This window comes from Miscanthus floridulus, chromosome 2, assembly GCF_019320115.1.
Source record: "Miscanthus floridulus cultivar M001 chromosome 2, ASM1932011v1, whole genome shotgun sequence".
NCBI classification, from domain to species: Eukaryota; Viridiplantae; Streptophyta; class Magnoliopsida; order Poales; family Poaceae; genus Miscanthus; species Miscanthus floridulus.
The window spans coordinates 95834042-95858212 of record NC_089581.1 but is presented as its reverse complement, the minus strand read 5'-3'; the positions used below and the strand labels follow the sequence as shown (position 1 = coordinate 95858212).

The 24171-nt window shown below is 47.9% G+C and overlaps 1 protein-coding gene across 1 annotated transcript; it reads right to left on the bottom strand.

Annotated features, from left to right (window-relative positions):
- Positions 1–15846: 15846 nt before the first annotated feature.
- LOC136536797 (uncharacterized) lies at positions 15847–16424 on the bottom strand. The gene is made up of 2 exons (XM_066528974.1): positions 16280–16424; positions 15847–16142 (listed from the first exon to the last, which is right to left on the bottom strand). The coding sequence occupies exons 1-2, from the start codon at positions 16422–16424 to the stop codon at positions 15847–15849; spliced, it is 441 nt and encodes a 146-aa protein (XP_066385071.1).
- Between the last annotated feature and the right edge of the window lie 7747 nt (positions 16425–24171).

The window sequence follows — 24171 nt, the reverse complement described above, 5'->3', positions numbered from 1 at the left end:
TCTGAAAAATCAACACCTTTAAAAGCGGAAACGATTAGTAATAGGAGTTTCTACAATGGAAACTCCAAATCAAATTAATACAACCCCTCACAAGTTAGCCACAAAGTATATAAAAGATACTAGATAAACCTAGGGAGCCAAACAACGGCAACCAAAGAGTTGAATCAAAATGCACTAGTTAGTTAATGTCGGAAGTCCCGACAGTTTGGGTCAGAACTTCCGACGTGTCAGAAGTCCCGACGTTTGGGTCAGAACTTCCGACGTGTCAGAAGTCCCGACAGTTTGGGTCAGAACTTCCAACGCAAACTGTCAGCACTTCTGACCCCTATGGGAAATGAACTACAAGTGCTAAAATGAACTTTGTGATGCCGATAACTTACAAACCCACTTCCTAGTGGTAAGGTAAGGTGTTGGGTCACTCTCTTGACGTTGAAAAGCCACCACTCCGTAGATCGAGGCCCAAACCCTAAGAAATAGCTAGAGAGAGGAAGATAACCAAATACATATAAATTCGAGCAAATCACAACAACAACAAGCACACGGGAGACAAGAATTTATCCCGAGGTTCGGCAGCCCCACAAAGGAGCTCCTACGTCCTCGTTGTTGAGGTGACCACTTAGGTCGGAGTCTCTTCCACCTCCTTGCCTCACTCAAGGATACCACAAAGGTCACTTGAGTTTCTTCACTAGAAAACAAGGGTAATACAACCTTCCCAAGGCTCTTACACAAGATGAAAGCTCTTGGACGACGCCTCACCGGCTAGGGGAAAATCCCCAAGAGTAACAAATGCAAATCAAACCGGCTTGACGAAGAAATCAAGTGCTCAAGCTTGCTCAAAGTGTTTTTCTCACTCAATCCACTCTCCAATCACTCAAACCCTTTAGGAATTGAAGTTGGAGGCAAAGGAGAGAAGAGTGGCGAGCCTAGAATGCTTGGGGGCTGTTTTGGCCGAGTGTTTGTTGCAATGAAATGAGTGGGCAACGGTTAGAATAGAGAAGACGGGTATATATACTCCAAGGCAAAATCTAACCGTTCAGATCTACGTTGGGAGTTCCGACGCAGATCTTGGGACTTCCGACGTATGAAGAAAACACTGTTCATGCGAGGTCAAAGTCCACTCGAGACAGCCAACGTTGGAACTTCCGACGAATGTTGGGACTTCCGACGGTCGGAACTTCCGACAAACGTCGGGACTTCCGACGGGCACAGTCAGCAGGTCAGTAGAACCATCGATGCTGGGACTCCCGGCTTGGGTCGGGACTTCCGACTGTCGGGAGTTCCGACTCACGTCGGGACTTCCGACGTCCACAGTCATCGCACAGGCAGTGACTGGGAGTCAGCACTTCCGGCAAGAGTCATGACTTCCGACTGTCGGGAGTTCCGGCTTACGTCGGGACTTCCGACACCGACAGTCACAGAAAATTATTCTTTGTGCTCGTGAAGTGCTAGAGTGTCTCTCTTTTGATTTAATTATTATGCTTGAGCACTCTATCTTCCTCAGACCACCTAAACTTGCATCCCTCTTAATAGTACGGCATACCTATTAACTCAAGATCAAAAGAAAAACGAAATTAAACCTTTTGAGTTGATCTTCTTTAAATTGATGCCGTGTCTTTCAATCTTCATCAAGTTGGGGGTGCCAACATGTCAATATTGAACTTTTCACTTGAGCATAGCCATCTTGAGCATGTGACTTGATTCCATTCATCAAATATGAATAACTCCAAATGCATCAAGTCACTTTAATCAACTTGTCCAATATAGATTTGATCCTTCACATCAATATGACCATCTTAGCTTGATTAGTACCTCAACTAAATGCAAGTACTTTCTTCTTCACCCTAGCTAGGTTCTTCGGCCGCCAAGCCGTCGCTTGCCCTTCACCCTTGCTTAGTACCTCGAAGCCTTTCCTTGCTATCTTCACCATCTCAAGCCATTAAGTCACATCTTGTGTTGAATCATTCATTCATATGTATTATTATCTTTTTCATTTCAATTTAGCAAGCTTCAAATATGAGACCAATCCATATGCAATCCCTTATGTCTCATTAATTAAATCTTACAAGCTTGCTTTCACATAGAACATGGAAATCCCACAATAAATAAGCCTTTGCATGAATTCTATTTGCATTGTTGTCTTGTGCTTGAACTAGATTGTTTACACAATAACACATCATTTTGGCTTTCATTAAGTACCTGTGAGATAACCTATTACCTATCCATACTTAGCAAACAGGTTAGTTCTTTAATCACGTTGTCATTCAATCATCCAAAACTCACTAAAGGGCAATATGCACTTTCACATACGCTGCAGCTCTTTTTCTAGAACATGATCTGAGGGCAAACTGTCAGTAAACATCACAGATTCATTGAAAACAACACTCCTGCTCATAAAAGTCTTTCCTGTTTCAGGATTCTACAATTTATAGCCTTTGACTCCCGAACTATAACCAAGGAAAAGACACTTAACAGCTCTAGGCTCTAATTTTCCATTATCAACATGAGCATAAGCAGTGCATCCAAAAACTTTCAACTGTGAATAATCAGCAGGCGTACCAGACCATACCTCAATGGGAGTTCTTTTATTTAGTGGAATAGAAGGCGACCTGTTTATCAAGTAATAGGCAGTATTAGTAGCTTCAGCCCAAAAATGCTTGCTCATCCTGGCATTAGATAGCATGCAACGGGCCTTGGACATGATGGTTCTATTCATGCGTTCGGCCACACCATTCTGTTGTGGAGTATGGGGTATGGTGTGATGCCTAACAATGCCTTCTGATCTGCAATAATCATTAAATTCACGCGAACAAAATTCTCCACCATTATCAGTACGAAGCAATTTTACCTTCCTTTCAGTTTGCCTTTCTATCATTACTTTTCAGTCCTTAAAAGCAGCAAAAGTATCATCTTTCTGTTTCAGAAAATAAGGCCAAACCCTTCTAGAGTAATCATCAATAATTGTAAACATGTAACGAGCACCACCAAGTGAGGACTTACGGGAAGGACCCTATAAATCAACATGAACATAATCAAGAGTACATTTAATGATGTGAACAGAAGTGTTGAAATGTATCCTTTTATGCTTCCCGAAAATATAATGCTCACAAAACTTTATTTTACTCGAAGTGCAGCCATCCAGCAGGTTTCTCTTCATCAATTCTACCATACCATGGTGACTCATATGTCCCAAACGCATATGCCAAAGGTTAGTTTTACTAGGTTCATCATTAGTAACAGCAGCAACAGTGGAATCAGAACCAGGTAAAGTACACCCTCTAAGAACATATAACTTTGCAGAATTAAGATCACCTTTCAAGCAAACAAGCGAACCTTTTGATACCTTTAGAACGTCATCTGAACCGGAATATTTGTAACCTTCTGCATCAAACGTGCTCAATGAGATAAGATTTCTAGACATCCCTAGTATATACTTGACGTTTTTCAGCGTGCGTGTCATGCCATCATCAGTCTTGATCTGAACTGATCCAATCCCCACAATGTCACACGGGTTATCATCTCCCATCCGCACATCCCCTTTCTGCACAGACTTATACGAGCTAAACCAATTTCTGTTACTGCAAATATGAAATGAACATGCGGAATCGAGAATCCATTCATCATGACCAGCAACACAACCAGCAAATACTACCAGACAATCTTCAGAATCATCATCAGACGCAGCAGCAGCAACAGAGACCTTACCAGCTGACTTGTTTTTCCTCTTCTCCTTATTCTGTACTTTTCTGTAATCTTCAACATTATGATTTGTCAGCTTACAATAAACACAGAACTTTTTATTACCATGCGGCTTGGACTTTGAACAGCCTCTCCTTTCGTAGTTCTTTCTACCATCATTGCCATCATTGGAGGATCTGTTTTCAGTTCTGCCTCTCACATGCAAAACATCGCCCTTGGAGGACGACATCCCGTCATTCTGCACCATGCCTCTCATCTTCTCCCTAGACTGGAGAGCCTCATAAACTTCCTTTAGGGTTAGTTCATCACGGCTCAAAAGTATGGTGTCACGAAAATTTGCATACGAATTTGGCAAAGAACATAGCAGTAAAAGACCTAAGTCCTCATCATCATACTTCACCTCCATCGACACCAGGTCGGCGACGATCTTCTTGAATTCAGCGATGTGGCTCATCACTGAATCCTCCTCCTTCATCTTCAGGGTGAACAGCTTCATCTTCATCTGCATCTTACTGGTTAGATCCTTGGACATACAGATCGATTCCAGTTTTAGCCATAGTTATGTAGCAGTTTTCTCTTTCAGACACTCCTGTAAAATATCATTAAGAAGATGCAACTGAATTAGGGCGAGCGCCTTCTGATCCTTGTGGATCTCTTCTGGAGTCCACTCGGCCTTCCTCTTTCCAAAACTATCCAGCGCCTCATCATAGTCATGAGTCTACGCCAGAATCCCCCGCATCTTGACTTGCCATAGCGAGAACCGCGTGTCGTAGTTCAGCAGCGGAAGATCGAACTTCATCGACGTCGTCATGAACCCTAACAGCAACCAAAGCTCTGGTACCACTTGTTATGAACGACGTATAGGAATATGAAGTAAAGAATCAAACCATAGATGAGACACACGATTTAACGTGGAAAACCCCTCCGATGTGAAGGGGAAAAACCATGGACACCAGCCAGCAACAATCTCACTATCTCAAGAGTTTTGGGTTACACGCCTATGGCGGCTTACAAGAGAATCAAGTCTCCACGAAACCCTAGCAAGGGTGTATATACCGTACCGTACCGCGGGGGCTCCGCCCCCCGCACCCCCCTGAGCACAGGGGCGAGACCTGATGGGCTAGCTTCAGACTCCGCTACGCTCTGGCCTAAGCCTCCGGCAATGGGCCTCCGCTTCGCTCCGTCAGAAGCCCGGCCTATATTCTGGAGTGAATTTGGAACAACTCCAACAAACTCCACCTTGAGACAAATTCATCTTGTATCATAAATCAACCCTTCATCCTGAACATAACAAAGATAGAAAACCACTGGTGCCAACAATAGTCTTTTGGACTATCCAATTAAACCAACTAAGCTTGAGCACAGCTCAAACTTAGCAATAGGAATAGGCTTTATCATCATATCAGCTGGATTATCATGAGTACTAATCTTGCATACCTTCAGCTTACCTTCTTCAATCACATCACGCACAAAATAATACTTGATATCTATGTGCTTAGTTCTCTCATGTAACATCTGATCTTTAGTGAGGTAAATTACACTTTGACTGTCACAGTGCAAACTTATGCAAGATTTAACTCCACAAAGCTCAGCGTACAAACCTTTCAGCCAAATTAATTCTTTGCACGCTTCACAAATAGCCATATATTTTGCTTCAGTAGTAGACAAAGCAACAACTGACTGTAAAGTAGCCCTCCAACTCATAGCACAACTGCCAACAATAAATACATAACCTGTAAGTGATCTTCGTCTATCCACATCAGCAGCATAATCAGAATCCACATAGCCAATAAGACCCTTATCAGTTCTTCCAAACTTTAAACAGGAATCTGCTGTGCCTCTGAGGTACCTGAAAATCCACTAAATTGCCCTCCAATGTTCTTTGCCAGGATTAGATATATATCTACTAACAAGACTCATAGCATATGACAAATCTGGACGAGAGCAAACCATGACATACATCAAAGACCCAACAGCACTAGAATAAGGAACCCTTGACATGTATTCAATCTCTGCATCTGTACTAGGACACTGAGCAGTTGACAACTTAAAGTGAGGTGCAATAGAGGTACTACCAGCCTTAGCATTTTGCATATTGAAACGCTGAAGAACTTTCTTGATATAATTTTGTTGACTAAGAAATAGCAAACCAGATTTTCTGTCTCTACTAATTTCCATACCAAAAATTTTCTTAGCACTACCAAGATCTTTCATATCAAAACCACTACTCAATAGCTTCTCTAACTTAGTGATTTCAATCTTACTCTTGATAGCAATCAACATATAATCATATAACATCAAATATATAGGTGATCCATTAACATGCTTGATGTAAACACAACTATCATACTTAGATCTTTTAAAACTGTGCTAACATTAATGAATCAAACCTCTTGTTCCACTAACGAGGGGACTATTTCAAACCATACAAGGATCTCTTCAACTTGCACACATATTTTTTCTTGCCAGGCACTATGAACCCTTCTGGTTGGTCCATGTATATGTCCTCCTCAAGCTCTCTGTGCAAAAACGCAGTCTTCACATCTAACTGCTCAAGCTCAAGATCATGTGAAGCAACAATACTAAGGAAAGTACGAATTGAACTGTGTTTTACCACTGGAGAGAACACATCATTGTCGTCAACACCCGGAATTTGACTGTAGCCTTTAGCAACTAACCTTGCCTTATACTTTGGAGGCTCGCTTGGAGATAAACCCTCCTTTCTTTTGAAGATCCATTTGCAGCTGATGGTCTTCTTATTCTTAGGCAAATGTACAATCTCCCATGTACTGTTCTTCTCAAGAGACTGCATCTCCTCATGCATAGCAGAAATTCAATTCTCAGTATCACCACAACGAATAGCTTCTTTATAGGTTGCTGGCTCATGAACATTCTCCACTTGTTCAGCACAACTCAAAGCATAGTAAGACAAATTACACTCTTCAATAAGACGCTTAGGAGGTGCAATTGTCCTTTTTGACTTGCGTTGAGCAATAGGTAAATCCTCCTCTAACTGCAAAATAGGAGGAATTTGCTGAACATCATCATGAGCATCATCCTTAGCAACATCATTATCATGGTCACCATGCTCATCAACAGGGTCCACCTGCACACCTGTATCATCATCAACATGCTCCACCTGCATGCGCATACGCTGCAGCTCTTTTTCTGGAACATGATCTGAGAGCAAACTGTCAGTAAACATCACAAATTCATTGAAAACAACACTACGCTCCGGCCCAAGCCTCCGGCGACGGGCCTCCGCATCGCTCCGTCAGAAGCCCGGCCTATATCCTGGAGTGAATTTGGAACAACTCCACACAATACACACCACAATGATCATAATTCATACAACTGATTCTAGAGAGCCTATGGAAAAGTATGTATGATACAGAATAACCCTTCATCCTCCCAAACTGATAAAGCAAGAATTATTCGTCTCTGTCATCTATGCCCGCAATGTCACAACCTAAGAACAAAATAACAAAGAGAAAGTAATCAGTTAGTGGAACAAACTATTGCGTATTCAGATAATAACTCATATAAAACTTCAGAGTTGCTTCAACACTAAGAGCAGAAGTGATAATAGAGTCAGGCAAAGTCTATCATATCAACCTCATAGTTATAATGAACACAAGCATGTGATATGTTTCACCTAATCAGGACAATTGTAGATACATCAAGGCTTAGTTTGTGGAAGCATGTTCATCATTTTCATTGTCGGGTGCCTCTTAAAACACATGAAATTCACATGAATGAGTTTGGGCGACCAGAATAAAAACGAATTGGTGGAAACTGGAAACAGAAAGAAATTAAATCAAATGCTAATCAAAGTAGCACACTTTTTTTTTGTTCTCTTTACATTAATATAGGTGTTAGTTTCACCTACAAAAACTAAAATTGGTATGTTTTCTCTTATGTTATCTGATGAGGACATCCCCAGCATTGATACTTCTCCCATACCTAAACAAAATGCTACTGACATTATTGGACCAATTACAAGACCACGGGCAAAACAGTTAGAGAAGGAAATGCATGCTGAGGTGAACGCTAACCTTGCATTCATTACAAACAATGTTGCAGATTCATCGATGCATTCAGGTAGTTCCTTTATTGTTCTTAGGAATGATGGAGCATATGAAAGTACATGGGATGATGATAATTTTGATCCATAACATGCTGTTCTAAAGAATTCTCCAAGTGCAAAAACTCAGGGCAGAAAAGACTACATAATTTGGGACATGCAAGGGCGCTAAAAGTATGAGGCAGCAATAGTTATCAAGTTCTCCTTCGAGAAGATCGGGCCACAATTACTAGTCACACGTGATCCGTTGACGTTTGCACATCATTATCCAAGAATGGGGTGAAATGGTATGTGATTAAAAGATAGAAGAGATAAGGACTGGTTCCTGTAAATAATACTTAATCAAGAGGTAGTGGCATATCTTAAAGAATCATGTCAATCAAATTATTCAGTTGACATTCAAATGGTTCAAACTGAGTACATTTCCTTCAGTGTCTCAATTTTATATATAGCCTGACCTATGGAAGAATTACAGAGATCTGTGGGAAGCTGAAAAGATCAAGTACCATAATATCAAGGATAGTATATATATATATGAAGTTATTAACTCTCAAATATAAATCAATGCATACATCTCTAGGGCAAAATAGGCATTTGTCCATCCAAGAAATGTGATGGAAAACTGTTTTATGCAGATTATTATCAATGCATATTCATCGAATAGATCAGACTGATCTGAAGAGTTAGCCTCTTCTTAGAAGAACAGTAAAGTTCAACAACAGCATCCACTGACAGGTGTGGGTGTACCATAGAAATATATTAGGACAATCAGTCGAAGACTCGAAGACTAGTACCTCGAGTGTAGAAGCTTGCATAGGGATAAATAGCTGAGCCACTTGCTTCAAGCACTTTCCTGAGGTGCATTGACCTCAGATTGATCATGAAGATGCCAGCTTCTGCCTGTAGGAAAAGGTCTTCACTGTCCCTAGCAAATGCAACTGCAGAAGACCATAAGAACATATCTCCAACTGGGACACCAGAGAGAGTGAGCTTGTCCATATCAATTATCCTGAGCAGTGCCCACCCAGCCACACCTTCAGAGTCAATTCTCCTTGACCAAAGATGGATACTAGAACAATTCACGCCGCAAAAACCGATGCCACCATCCTCTGCCGGCATAACGTGAATATCTGACATATAATTTTCCCTAGTGCCCTCTGCAGCTCAATCAAACCCAATCTCTGGCCATGCAGTTCAAACTCAAGAATGTGATTGCTGTCTTCCTCGGCAAAATCGAGCTTGCAGTACACAGAATTGCCCACAAAGGCGTTTGACTCTGAACTAATGATAGATGGCGTTCCGATTGCAGCCCAATCGCCCCAGATGCCCGTTTCTGAGGAGTAGATGCAAGCAGATACCCAGTATCGATCGTCCACCTTGCTGTCCAACAAGACGATTTGGAACAGGCTCGAGTGGCAATCGGTGAGGTCATCGTGCCCGGCCGCGCTGACTACGGCAGCGGCGATATCTCCCCAAATCAGATCCGGGGGCGCGCTCACATAGTCGTGCTCGTGCTGGTGTGGGTTTGGTCATCAGCGCCATGGCCAGGCGGAGCTCGCGCGCGGCCATGGCGGGAAGAGGTCCCACACGTGCTACGCCACGCCGTCGAGGGCATGGGCCTGCTGTAGGTCGAGGGCATGCGCCGCGCCCGGCTGCATCCGCCGCCACACTGTCCGAGGCGTCGCGTCGGCAGCACCTCGACCGCCTCGCGCGGCCATGGTGGGGAGCTCCCGCGTGGCCATGGCGGGGTGGACCTCCAGGTGCAACGCTCCTCCTCGCCGCGCCGGCGGCCTCCCTCGCCTCTTCGCCGAGATTTCACCGGGGAGCCCTAGAGCAGGCTGGCGACGAGAGCGAGCACAACGACTGGAAACTGAGGCGGCGACGACGCGACTTCGCAGCGTCTCCGACGAACGAGGCGATGATGTGGCAATGGCTGCCCTAGGCCGGTGCGGATGACGTCTAGGAGCACCGCGGCTGCTCGCCCGCGGCGAAAGTGGTCGCGGCGGCGGCTCGCCAGCTCACTCGCGAGCCCGCATGGCCGCGGCAGCTCGCCTACGCGCCCGCGTGGCCGGGGCTGCTCGACTGCGATGGCTGCTGCGCAACAAAGAAAACGATAAGAGGAAGAAGAAGATGACAAGTGGGCCCCTAGGTCAGTGAAAGGGAGACGGAATGATGTGGATAGGGAGCCGAGGGCATTTAAGTTCATACGAGAATACGCTTCGCCATGTACGTCTGCAGCTGGAAGTCGTTTCCATACGCATTCTAGCATTTTGTGCGGGAAGCGAAGAATTATAATGGCATGCTTCAAATTAGATGAATAGTAATGATGTTTCTTTAAACTTTAAAAATTATAATGGTATTGTCGCTGTAGAAAGTGATCAATAAGTAAATATTTATAGTTTTGTCGTACATTGTGATCGGAGGTGGCCTAGCACTCAATGACACAGGGTTTATACTGATTCAGGCAACGTACCCTATGTCCAATTTAAGTCGGTCGGTGACTTTATTCCTGGACCCAGGTGCTCGAAGTTTACAGTGGGGTTACAAACAAGAAGGAGAAAGATAGGGATACAAGAGGTCCGGTTGACTCCGGTCGGAAGGGCCGAGAGCGACAGAAGCTCCGCTATGAGCTAAGTGTTCAAGCGTGTGCTTGAGGTCTGAACCTGACGGTTCTAGGGTTGTGAGCTAGTGAACTTGATCGATCTAATGAATCTGGAAGCACTTGAATCGACTTGGATTAACTGAGTCTTTAGGGAGAGAGCGCATCCTCTTTTATAGATGAAGGGGGTGGCCTTACAAGTGAGAGAGAGAGTACGTATGCTTCTAAACCTTGCTGCCCACGTCGACAGGTACAGGATGATGCCGGCGCCCCACAACACTGTCGATGCCCAAAGACATGTGTGGGGGAGCCTTACCGTATGGGAGTTAATGGCGTCCATAATACTGTAGAGAAAATATCGGCGCCTACAACACTGTTTGTGTCAGGTCGGTTGCAGAGTACTGTTTCTATAGGTGTATAGGGTACGGTCCCTAGTATCGTGGTTCGACTTGTATGCCTTGCCTTACTTTCTCCGTTCATTTCCTAGTCCTTTCTAGGCGGGTGTCCCCGGTTGGTTGGTCCCAGTCATCTCTGGTTGCACTAGTTGGAGAAGAGTGGTGAGCAGTGTTTTTGCATACCCCGGTCGAAGACGCGGGGTCGAAGTTGGAAGTATTGTCTCAGCCATGCCTTCCGATCGGAAAGGCCGTCCGGAGGCAGGCTGGAGATTGAAGTGAGCGTTCCGGTCGGAGAGGAGAGCCGGAGTCAGAAAATGGGAGCCGTTCCTCCTCGGCCAGGCCTTCTGGTCGGTGATTGGATCGCCCCTCTGGCCTATTGTTTTGATACTTAGGCCCGCCCATGAGTTGCGCATTGTCTGCTTGGGCCGAGCCTTTATTGAGAAGCCGGTCCACGAGGGACCCTGGGTTTATGAACCCGATAGGAGCCCCTGAGCCCTCAGGCGATTCAGGTAGAATCGTCTAGGGGATTTTTTTTGTTTTGACGGCAGGTGTGCGCGAGCGCACCCACGGGTGTAGCCCCCGAGCCCCCGGGTGATTCGGGCAGAATCGTCCAGGGGGTTTTTCGTGTTGCCAGCGGGGGAGGTTTTTATTTTGTTAGTGGGTGCGCGTAAGCACACCTGCGGGTGTAGCCCCCGAGCCCTCCGGGCGATTCAGGCAGAATCATCTGGGGGGTGTTTGTTAGCGGACATGCGCGCATGTTTTTTTAGTCGAGACAAAATTGTCAACCAAGACGTCGTTGCGCAGTCGAGACGTTTTTAGTTTTGGGATCGGGCAAGGTAGAGCTCGTGGATCCTAGTGTCGGTGCGCGCCATGGGATCGGGCGAGGCAGTTAGTTAGTTAGTTTAGGGATCGATCGAGACGGAGCTCGCTGATCCTGGCGTCGATGCGCGCCGTAGGATCGGGCAAGTCGGAGTCGTGGATCCCGATGGGGCGAGTTCGGGGTCACAGACCTAGGCATTTGGTGTGCAGTCGAAGCGTAGCCGGATGGGGTGAGTTCGGGGTCGCAAACCCAGGTAGTTTTTAGAGTGCAGTCAAAGTGTAGCCGGATAGGGTGAGTTCGGGGTCGTAGACCCAGATAGTTTTTGGAGTGCAGTCGAAGCGTAGCTGGATAGGGCAAGTTCAGGGTCGTAGACCCAGGCGTTTGGTGTCTTGAGCCCCTGAGCCCCATTGGGCTTTAGTAGGGGTCGGTTTGAGTTGTGTGCGTTACCCCATCCTTGGTTCCTCACAACCAGAGGGATTGAGTTTTGTCGCTTGTCCCGATCGCTCGGGCTCGAGTGACGCACTCGGTGAGTTCACTAACGGGTATGATCGAGTAGAATCCGAGTCCGTCGTTCGTGATGGGGTCGGCATAGCCGTCTTTGTGACATTCCACTGCTCCTTTACCTACAACCCGACAGATGCCTGGGTCGTTTCGGAGACCGACCCGGGTGGCCTAATGGCCTCCCCTCGATAGAGATTCTGTGGGCTTGGCAGAGGCTTAGGATCGAACGAGAAGGTTGAGATGACGCTGTCTGCCAGACTAGGCGAGGGCCGCACAAGGCTGATCTACGTTTTTCTCCCCTAGCTCTGTTTGATGTGGGGTGGCCTCGAGCCTTTCGTGGGCCGGCCTTCGAACCCTGGTCGGTCGTTGCTCATGTCGAATGAGGCAACTGCTGCTTTGTGATGCAACATGGAGCGTTGTGATGCATTTCGCTGCATGTGCGATGCTTAGTTCCTAAGACCCCGAGCGGTTCGGGGGGCATGGGCGTATGGAATGAATACGCGTATGGATGTATGAAATGATTTATAAAGAAATAGAGGGGGTCAGTAGTGTTACCTTGATGACTCGAGTGACGGGGTTTGGAGAGCTCCAGTCGGAAATGTCTGACCGGGACCCATGCTCGTCGTTCGTGACAGAGTTGGCATGGCCTATATGGGGTGTCCCTTCGCTCCCTACCTATCTCTCAGTGTGTTTTTCTGAGCTGTTTGATCGACTTAGGAAGCCCGATGGTCTCTCCTGGTGAAGATCCCATTTTGGGGTTTTCCAAGTCCCGCCTAGGGGTGCGGAGAGCTGCTTGCGTGTGGTGACGCTTTGGTTTTCGTGCCCAATTGTGTGATAGTGGTGGGCCATACCCAGGCCACATCTCGTCTCACCAGGCTACGTTCCACCTGACCAGGCATCGTTCCGTCGGTCAGCGTGCATCCCATCGGTCAGGGTGTGTCCCATCGTTTCCCATCCACATTGAATGGAGGAAGGGAGAGAGTTTTTCACTCTGATCTTTTGCCCCTCTTCGGCTATCGCGTTTCTTCCTTAAATAGGGGGAGGAAGAGGGCTCTCCATCGTAGTCCTTTGCCTATTCTCCAACTATTGTCTCTCCTCCTCCTTCCTCCTTACCGAGAGTGCCTATATGCCGCGGCGGTTCCTAAGTGAGAGAGGGGATGAGCGAGGGGGAGGACTTACAAATCCTTTCATGAATCTAGAGCACGATGTCGAGCTGGAGGCTACCCGAGGCGGTGCTGGCTGTCTTTGCCTGAGAAGGGGCGGCTTCTGTCAAAGGGGGTGGCGTGCTGGATTCATTTGTGAGGCCTTCTTTGGGATGGAGCCGTGTGTGGACTTTCTCTGGTGGATCTTCACCGAGCGAGTCTTATCGGAGGGGAAGTCGCTTAGGATCGTGCTGGTGGAGGGTTCCACGTCTACAGCTGCTTAAGTTGGCTAGTTCATAAAGTTTGATGAGATCTCTTCCATCCATGGTGGCCATACCTCGGTAGCGGTGTCCCTACCTAGGAGCTGCCTTGACTGCATGAGAAGGTCAGGAGCTCCATGCTCTTCTTCTGAGAATCTATGGGTGTGATGCCCTTGAGGTACCCGTTGCGCTCGCCAAAGTCGAGGGGACGGAACCAGGCGGGTCCCTTTGAGGTACCCGTTGTGCTTGCTGAAGTCAAGGGAATGGAACCGAGCGGGTCCCTGTAGCAGTGGCTACGTCTGGCGGCGTGTGCCATGGTCTCTCCTTTGGCGTCCAGGCGATGTCATCGAGTGGTCCGTAGTAGTGTTTGGAGTAGTAGTAGAAAATGCAATAGTTGAGTTCATGGGTGAGTCCCATGTGTGAATAGTTTTTTGTATCAATGAATATATCAAGTGCTGCTTTTGTGATAGAATCACTATCCGTTCCTTGTTTTTATCCTAGCATAGCTATTGTTTTTGTCCTTCCTTTTTCATACCTGCCCATTAGTTCCGTAGGCTACAGCTTTTTTAAGAACTTGGGCATGGCCCGTGGGGCTCGGCTGCTCGTAACCATAGGTCGTGGCATGGGTGCATTTGGTTAGGAGTAAGAACAAAGTTACATAGGATAATTAAAGGAAAAGGAAAGTGCTTCCGTTCGAGGACGAAGTTGTTTTCCATGTGACAGTAAAAAGAGAGTAAAAAAGAGAGGTAGTATTCAGTATTTGTACCCTCATGGAGCCCCCGAGTGACCCGGGCTAAAAGTGTTTGGGCTGGGGTGCTTTATAGGGGCAAGTGTTGACTAAAAAGCAATAAGACCAAATTTAGGGGAAACGACGTAGCTGTTCAATGTTCCAAGTGTTGCTGAGAATGTTGCCGTTGTTGTCGTCTAGTCGGTAGGTGCTCGGTTGGATTACTTCGGTCACCGTATAGGGCCCTTCCCATTGTGGAGAGAGTTTGTGTTTTTCCTTCGTTGATTGGGTCCTCTAGAGTACGAGATTACCGACTTTGAGTATCCTCCCCCTGATCTTCCTTTCGTGGTACCTACATAGGGTTTGTTGGTAGTGAGCAGAATGGATGACGGTTGTCTTGTGGGCCTCTTCGAGCAGATCGACTGCATCTTGCTGAGCCTCCGCGGCTCAGTCGCTGTCGAAAGCCTTCACTCTTGGGGTGCCATGGTCGAGGTTGGAGGGTAGCACTGCCTCAGCTCCGTAGGCTAGGAAGAAGGGTGTGAACCCTATGGATCGGTTTGGGGTCGTTCTCAGGCTCCAGAGGATTGTTGGGACCTCTGCAACCCATCGCCCGGCGTACTTGTTGAGTCGGTCAAAGATGTGTGACTTAAGTCCTTGGAGGACCATGCCATTAGCATGCTCGACCTAACCGTTAGTTCATGGATGTCCAATCGAGGCCCGATCGATCCTAATGCTGTATCCATCACTAAAGTCTAGGAATTTCTTTCCGGTGAAGTTAGTCCCGTGGTCGGTGATGATACAGTTAGGAACACCGAACCGATAAATGATGTCGAGGAAGAATTTGACTGCCTCTTCTGAGTGGATGTTGGTGATGGGCTTGTCCTCTATCCACTTGGTGAACTTGTCGACTGCTACGAGTAGGTGAGTGAAGCCGCCTAGGCCCGTTTTGAGGGGTCCCACCATGTCGAGGCCCCAGACCGTGAATGGCTAGGTGACGGGGATGGCTTAGAGCTCCTGTGTTGGCAAATGGGTTTGCCGAGTGTAGAACTGGCATCATTCACACCTACGGACGACCTCCTCTGCATCTCATAGTGCGGTGGGCTAGTAAAAACCTTGGCAAAAGGCTTTTCCAACCAGTGACCTTGAGGCTACGTGATGTCCATAGATCCCAGCATGGACCTTGAGGAGGAGTTGGTTCCCCTGGTTGGTAGGGATGCACTTCATGAGTACCCCTAATGGACTCAGTTTGTAGAGTTTGTCCCCGAGCACGATGAAGGTCTTGGCGCATCGAGTGATCTGTCGGGCTTCGGTCCTTTTGGGTGGGAGAACCTCCTTGAGGAGGTAGGCGAGTAGCGGTGCTCGCCAGTCGGTTTGATCGAGTGCCAATATGACGACATTGGTGGGTGACGTCATCATGGAGGTACTAGGATCAGAGCCCCCGAGCGCTGGCTTGGCATCGGGGTCAGAGCCCCCAGGCGTCGGCTAGGTGTCAGGGGTGTCTGAACTAGACCTTCCTAGATGCAGGCGGACAGCTCATGGATGTCATTGATAAAGACCCCGCTTGGGGATGGATCCCGCCCGACGGCCAATTTTGAAAGAGAATCGGCGGTGTCGTTGTCCTTTTAGGGGACGTGATGCAGCTCGATCCCCTGGAATTTGTCCTCGAGCTTGTGCACCTCTTGGCAGTATGCTGCCATGAGGGAGCTTTTGTAGGAGGACTCCTTCATGACCTGATCAACGACTAGCTCTGAGTCACCACGAATGTAGAGTCGCATAGCACCTAGCTTGATGGTGATGCGTAGTTCGTTGATGAGGGCCTTGTACTCCGCGGCGTTGTTTGAGGCTAAAAAGTGGAGGCAGATGGCATAGCAGATCCTACTCTTGTCTAGGGAGATCAAAACCACTCCAGCCCCCGAGCCTGGTGCCATTATGGACCCGTCAAAGTACATTGTCCAGTACTCGTGGGTGACATCCAAGGTCGGTAGCTGCACCTCTGTCCATTCGGTGACAAAATCTATGAGAGCCTAAGATTTAATGGTGGTACAGGGGATGTACCACATGTCATGGCCCATGAGTTTGAGTGCCCACTTAGAGATCTGTCCTGCGGGATCGTGGTTGTAGATGATGTCCCGAGCGGGTATGAAGTGATGACCATGACTTCATGGTCGGTGAAGTAGTGCAGGAGCTTCCGGGTCACCATCAGCACGGTGTTTAGGAGTTTCTGCACCTAGGGGTACCAAACCTTGGGGTCAGTGAGTACTTCCCCGATGAAGTATATGGGCCGCTGGACCTTAAGTTGGTGTCCTAGCTCCTCCCTTTCGATGACCAGCACGGCGCTTACCGCATGGTTGCTGGCGGCGATGTAGAGGAGAAGGGGTTCTCCCTATTTGGGAGCGACGAGGATCGAGGCTGACGTCAGGGACGTTTTGAGGCTCTCTTGGGCCTGCTGAGCTTCCTCAGTCCAGATGAAAGTGTCTGTCTTTTTGGGGAGCTTGTAGAGTGGCATCCCTCATTCGCCGAGCCGGGAGATGAATCGACTTAGGGCAGGCAGACAGCCAATGAGCCTTTGTACGCCCTTGACGTTGCATATGGGACCCATGTTGGAGATGGCCGTGATGTTTTTGGGTTGGCCTCGATGCCGCGCTCAGACATAATGTATCCTAGCAGCTTCCTCTTCAAAACCCTGAAAACACATTTTTTAGGATTCAGCCTGATGTTGAATCTTCTAAGGTTCACGAACATTGTGGCCAAGTTTGTGATAAGGTCATAGGCTTGAGTTGTTTTGACCACTATGTCATCAACATATACGGTGATCATTGGTCTTGGCCGCTTGGCTTGATCAGGCTGATCGAGCAGGTCAATTTGGTCGACGAAGCATTGCTGCATGCACCTTTGGTAGGTGGCGCCAGCGTTCTTCAAGCCGAATGGCAAGGTTACGTAGCAGTATGAACCATATGTGGTGATGAACAAGGTTGTGAGTTGATCAGAATCTTTCATTGTGATCTGGTGATATCCCGAGTAGGCATCTAGAAAGGAGAGGATCTCGTAACCCGAGGTGGAGTCGACTATCTGGTCTATGCACGGCAAAGGGAAGTGATCCTTTGAGCACGCTTTATTGAGGCCAGTATAATCAATACGCATTCTCCATTTTTTGGTCTTCTTTATAACAAGAATGGGATTGGCAAGCTAGTCGGAGTGGAATACCTCTCTAATAAATCTGGCTGCTAGGAGTTTGGTGATCTCTTCGCCTACGACCCTACGCCTTTCATCGTCGAAATGGCACGGGTGTTGCTTGGCGGGCTTTGAGCCCGAGATGAGGTGTAGTGCATGCTCGGCGACCTCCCATGGTATGCCTGACATGTCAAAGGGCTGCCATGCGAAGACATCGCGATTGAATCGTAGGAAGTCGACGAGCTCACATTCCTATTTGGCTGGGTGCTGGGTCCCGATCCACACCGTCTTGGCTGGGTTGATGGGGTCAACCCCCACCGCCTTGGTTTCCTCGAGCGGATAGAAGGCTGTCGAGGAGGTTGGTTTGTTGTAGTCTGGGACTACCGGGACCGATGATTCGCTAAGCCATGGGAGCTCGGATGAGTTGACGACCGTAGTGGCGAGCTCATAGTGCTCGCAGTCACACATGAAGGCGTGCGAGAAGGTGCTGCTCATGGTGATGACGCTGTTCGATACTGGCATCTTCAGCTTGAGGTAGGTGTAGTTGGGGATTGCCATGAATTTGGCGTAGCATGGCTGCCCCAAGATGGCATGGTAGGACCCTGGAAAGTCCACCACTTCGAAGGTGAGGACCTCCGAGCGGAAGTTGGCTCAGTTGCCGGACATGACAGGCAGGTCGATTTGCCCAAGCGGGTATGCCTGTGCTCCCGGGATCACCCCGTGGAATAAAGAGCCCACCAGGCGGAGCTTCGATCAGGGGATGCACATGGTGTCAAGGGTGTCGACATAGAGGATGTTGAGACTACTACCTCCATCCATCCACACCTTGGTGAGGTGCTTCTTGTGGACGATGGGATCGATGATGAGCGGGTAGCATCCCGGTCTCGTGACGTGGGAGGGATGGTCCCTCTAATCAAAGGCGATCGGAGATTTTGACTAGCTAAGGAAGGAGGGGACGACCGTCTCGGTAGCGCATGCCTCCCTATAACGCACCTTGTGCTAGCACTTGGACTAGATGATGTCGGATCCACTGAAGATCATGATGCATTCGTCAGCATTGGGGAAATCGTCTCCATCCTTGCCCGCCGCCCCTCCTTTCTTGGCTGCCGCCTCTTTGCCGTCCCCTTCTTTTGGCCCACCAACCTGTCGTAGGAAACATTTGAGGAGCTCACAGTCCTTGTAGAGGTGTTTGATGGGGTAGGCATGGTTGGTGCATGGGCTATCCATGAGTTTGTTGAAGTGGTCAGGTAGGCCCTATTGGGGCTTCTTACCGTGCGGTCAGTTGTGGCGACCAATGCGGTGTTGTCCGGTCAGCGCTGGTCCTTTTTGTTCTTCTTGCCCCTCTGTGTGGAGGGGCCCTCATCTTGGCCCATATGCTTGGCCTTGCCTTTGTCCCAGCCCTTGTTGAAGATCGCTCTGACCGCTTCCTCACCAGAGGCATGGTTAGTGGTGATGTCGAGTAGGTTGTGGGTGGTATGGGGCTTTAGGCATCTAAGCTTGTGGATCAGGGACTTGCAGGTCATCCTAGAGAGGAATGCACTGATGACGTCCATGTTGATGACATTAGGGATGGAGTTGCATCGTTGGGAGAACCTATAGATGTAGTCCTATGGGGACTTGCTGGGCTCCTACTGGCAACTCTTGAGGTCCCAGGAGTTTTTAGGGTAGACATACATCCTTTGGAAATTCCCAACGAAGACCCTCTTGAGGTCCACCTAGTCGTAGATGCTATCATGCGGGAGGAATTCAAGCCATGCCTCGACATGTTCCCCCATGCAGATGGGGAGATACTGAATAATGAAAAAGTCATCATCCACCCCTCTGGCTCGGCAGGCGAGCCAGAAATCTTTGAGCCAAATACTGGGGTTTGTCTCCCTAGTGTACTTGGTGATGTTGGTGGGTGGTCAGAAGCACTGTGGGAATGGCATTCTTCGGATACGTCGGTCAAAGGCCCATGGTCCTAGGCCCTCAGGGTTGGGATTCCGGTTTTCTGGGCAGCGACCATGTTTGGGGTGCGTTTCATCACTCCCCTTGATGGTTCGGCCAGGATCTGTGTCACCTGCTCTCACCACCGCTCGGTGGACATCATTATCATGCCGGGCGTGATGCTGGTTGCTGACAGCGCTGCGAGTGTCCTGGTGCGGATCGGGCCGCTCGTGTACCGGTAGTCAGTGCGGAGCAGGCGCCAAGTCGAACTAAGGCGCAGCTGCTGTGTCCTGAGCCGCACCTTGCAAATGTAGTGGTGAGCGGATGGAGCGATCCATCTAGTGCGTCCTTGCTCCCCTAGTGGGGAGAGAGGGAGCATGTCAGAGTCATGATACAGAGCTTTTCGCTTATTGTACGGAGGCGGCTTCTATGAGAACCCAGAGGTTCCGGTAGATCACCCACTCCTAGGGATCGATAGGCTCGGAACGCCACGTAGAAGCATTGCTACAACAACGATGTTCTGGCTTGCTTGAGCGAACTGTGGGAGGTCATTCCCCTCATTCATGATGTTGTGTTAGACCTAGCAGGCTTGACCCTAGGTGCCGCTCACTGGGTTGTGCGCATGGGGCACAATGTGCTGCACCGAGCTTGTCGGCGTAGGCGATGGCTAGCTCTGCCACCATTGTCGTAGTTCCTTGACGTTCCCTTGCGCAAATGTGAGGGCCCCCACACGTGAGTCTAGAGGGGTGTGAGTTTATGTAGACTCTGAAATGACTGGTGGCTGTCCTAGAGCATCCGCCATAGCACACTCCCAGGATGGACGGTGGTTAGGTGCCACATCACTGATGCTAGAGCCGTCGCTCTCACAATCGTCATCTGGGAGTTTGTGGAAAGTCATAGGAGCATAGCTCACCATTCCCACAAATTCAGATGTGAGGGGATGGCGACAACGTCCCTTGGAGCCCCCGAGCGCATGCATCCTTGGGGGACACAAGGTCATAGGGGTACCGATCATATGGTGTTTGTGGTGCGGTAAATATGGTCCCTATGGATAATCGGCGGGAGATAGTAAAAAGAGAATAAATAATAGTATGCATATTACTCATAGCGGGGTTTGAGCAGAGAGTTTGCTCGGAATGAAGTGCAGATGCCATGTCATTGAAGTTGTCATGCGTCCCAGAGCCGATGGAGGGCGCCCCTCTGACAGGCGCTGGAATGAGTGTCTCCTTGTGGAGGCATAGTACGCCGAGCCGGTTGGCGACGAAGTCCAGGCTTTCAAGGAGGAAGGCCTGGGATGTCTCGAAGATTGGTGGAACCCACATCCCAACCGATGGGAGTGTGAGAAACTCCGGTGAGCCAAAGCGAGTCATATCACCTGAGTCCACCATGGCGAAGGTGGTAGAAAAGTGGGCCATCCGATGACCAAAAAGTGTTGAACGTAAGGCGTCTTCCCCATGGACAACGTCAACTGTCGGTGCAGAAAGTGACCAACAAGTAAATATTTGTAGTTTTGTCGTACGTTATGATCGGAGGTGGCCTAGCACTCAATGACATAGGGTTTATACTCGTTCAGGCAACATGCCCTACGTCCAGTTTGAGTCAGTCGGTGACTTTATTCCCGAGCCTAGGTGCTCGAAGTTTGCAGTGGGGTTACAAATGAGAAGGGGAAAGATGGGGGTACAAGAGGTCTGGTTGGCTCTAGTTGGAAGGGCCAAGAGCAATAGGAGCTCCACTCTGAGCTAAGTGTTCAAGCATGTGCTTGAGGTCCGAACCTGGCGGTTTTATGGTTGTGAGCTAGTGAACTTGATCAATCTAATGAATCTAGAAGCACTTGTATCGACCTGGATTAACTGAGTCTCCTAGGTGAGAGCACAACCCCTTTTATAGATGAAGGGGATGGCCTTACAAGTGAGAGGGGGAGAGTACATATGCTTCTAAACCTTGTTGCCCACATCGGTGAGTACAGGAGGATGCCGGTGTCCACAACACTGCCGATGTCTAGAGGCATGTGGGGGGAGCCTTACCATATGGGAGTTAGTGGCGCCCATAATACTATAGGGAAAATGTCAGCGCCTACAACACTATTTGTGTCAGGGCAGTTGCAGAGTACTATTTCTATAGGTGTATAGGGTACGATCCCTGGCATCATGGTTTGATTTGTGTGCCTTGCCTTGCTTTCTCTGTTCATTCCCTGGTCCTTTCCGGGCGGGCGTCCCTGGTCGGTCGGTACCAGTCGGCTCTGGTTGCGCCATTCAGAAAAGAATGGTGAGTAGTGTTTTGGCGTACCCCAGTTGGAGACATGGGGTCAGAGTCAGAAGTAGTGTCTCAGCCAGGCCTTTCGGTCAGAAAGGCCATCCAAAGGTGGGCTAGAGATAGAAGTGAGCACTCTGGTCGAAGAGGAGGGCTAGAGTAAGAAAATGGGCGCCATTTCTCCTCGGCCAGGCCCTCCGGTAGGTGATTGGATCACTCCTCTGACCTATTGTTTTGATACTTGGGCTGGCCCATGAGTTGCACATTGTCTGCTTAGGCCGAGCCTTTGTTCAGAAGCCAGTCCATGAGGGACCCTAGGTTTATGAACCCGGTAGGTATGGATCCAAAAACCTTTTTTTGTGGGAAGGACGACCTCCAATCCAACAACAGATACCAATTCCTAGACAAAAGAAATGTTTAGGGCATGTTTGGTAAATGTTTTGCAGAAGAAGTTTTTCAATAAAAAATGGAAGAAGCTAATGCACGACTGGCTGTAATATAGAGTGTGTTTGGTTGGGTGGTGTCGCGGGGTCAGAACCGCGACAAGCATTGTTGTTCGAGTCGGTGTTAGAGTACATGTCTTCGGTGGTTCAGGTGGACTCAAGAACACAAGAATAATAGAGGGGAAGCAATGGTTTATCCTGGTTTGGGCCAATCGGTGCTCTATGTCCAGTAGCTGATGATCCTTATACTCAAGAGCACCCAAAATTAGGAGGTTACAACAGAGTGTAGAGAGATTTAGTAGGGGGTTAGCTCAGTGCTAATCCTAAGGTTGTCTTACCTCTAGTGGAGTCTTCCCCTCATCGGAGAGGAGGAAGACGATGGATGCAGCGGAGAAGCTCTCGATGCCCCTCTCTAGGTTGCCTCTACCCTCAATGCTGGGCAGAAGCGGATCAAATGAGGAGTCAAATGATCTATCTGGGATCCTCCCCCCAAGGTCTAACCTTATCCCTTATATACCGAGATAGGTCGGGTACATGGTAGTTTGGGGGAAAAGTGTCTATGGTCTACATGCATCGGAGTCCATTAGGGTATTGAAGCGGTGCTCTATGGACTGTGGCGGTGTCATGGAGCTGAAGAAGCCTTGGGCATCGTCCGACTGCTCTGTTCTAACACTCTGCATGTTAGGCTATGTTGGCTTAGACCAACCTCCCTAGGTGGCCCTTCTAGAGTCTTCTTGGTGGCTATTGACACCAAAATTTGGTTCAGATGTGGGAACCCTGAATTTTGAGATTTACCAAAGAAAGCCAAAACAATCAGCAAAATCGGCTATTTGAGCTGCCAACAGAATGAGCAGATGAGATGACAACATCCTAAGAAGTAGGCCTCAATGATGAAGACGGCGTGACATGAGACGAGAAGACGCGTCATACTTCATAGAAAGGAAAGATTAGGGTCCAAGTTATCTTAATTTAGGAAGTCTTGTTCTCTTTCCCAAGTTTTGTGACCAATCTTGTTCGACCAAGACTCGTAGTCAAGCCTCGAGTATAAATACTGAACCCCAACTATTGTAATAGACATCCACACATCAATCAAAACAAGTACCTTTACTTTTTTGGCCCCGTGCCAACCTTAGGAGTAGGAGTAGAGTAGATCTTGGTGAGTTCTTCGAGCAAGCAGGGCTGCCATCAGTTAGGTCCGACCTTTGGTTTGTTTGTGAGGATCCGTCATGACTTATACTTTGTTTGTTAGGCTGCATCAGTTTGGTCTGACCTCTTGCAAGCTTTGTATAAGTTAGTTATCATCAGTTATTATAAGGTTGCATCGGTCTGGCTAGTATCTCTTACAATTACCGATACAAGTTACCCTTTGATTCTTATCAAAATTTATACGGTTGCATCGGTCCGGCTTGATCTCATACAAATTTTGATATGGATTAGTTATCGATATTGTGTGAAATAGTTTATTATTCAGCATAATATCACCAATTGCTCGATCTAGATTAAATATTCCTTGGTCTTCATCTTTTGATCTATCATCTGTCGATTGTTTTTATGCTAAAATCCAGCTGTTGACGTTAGATCCCATTTATCGACCATTTTATCTTGATCTTGATCGATAATAGTGGGTGTTTGAAGCCCTATTTTCATTAAGGAATAGGTTTGTTAGCCATCAATCTTTGATTTGCTATCTTCGTTATCAGCCTGTTGGTAGTGCACCAGATCAGGTATCATTGGTTAATGGATCTACTTGTTAAGGGAGACATGACGTCATCCACCCGCTATGTTTCTATCGGCTATTTTAGCTGATAGCTTAAGATTTCATGTGTATGACATGCGCCTATGATTCCATCAAAACATAAGTAGATTTATAGATCGCTAGGCTTGTAGTTTGCTGTTCTACTATCAATGCTGCATTGATTCGGTTGACTTGTTGATAGTGCCGTAAATTGGGTTTGGTCGATTTGTAGATTTACTTATGCTTTGGTGGTTGAACATTAGCATGCTATATGATAAAAACCACTTAGATCGGCCTCTCGGCCAGTTGTGTATGCTTTTATGTCCATAACACATGCTTATGATCTTGTCTAAATATGGATAGATCTATGTGTTTTAAGAGTTTCATTTGTTATCATTATTATGGCTGTCTTCAATCCGTTC

Bases quoted from the DNA above. Each gene is read 5' to 3' on its own strand.
- LOC136536797 (XM_066528974.1), bottom strand. From the start codon at position 16,424: ATGGTGACCCGGAAGCTCCTGCACTACTTCACCGACCATGAAGTCATG. The intron at 16,143-16,279 runs GTACATCCCCTG...TAATGGCACCAG, and splicing joins CTCATGGGCCATGACATGTG to GCTCGGGGGCTGGAGTGGTT.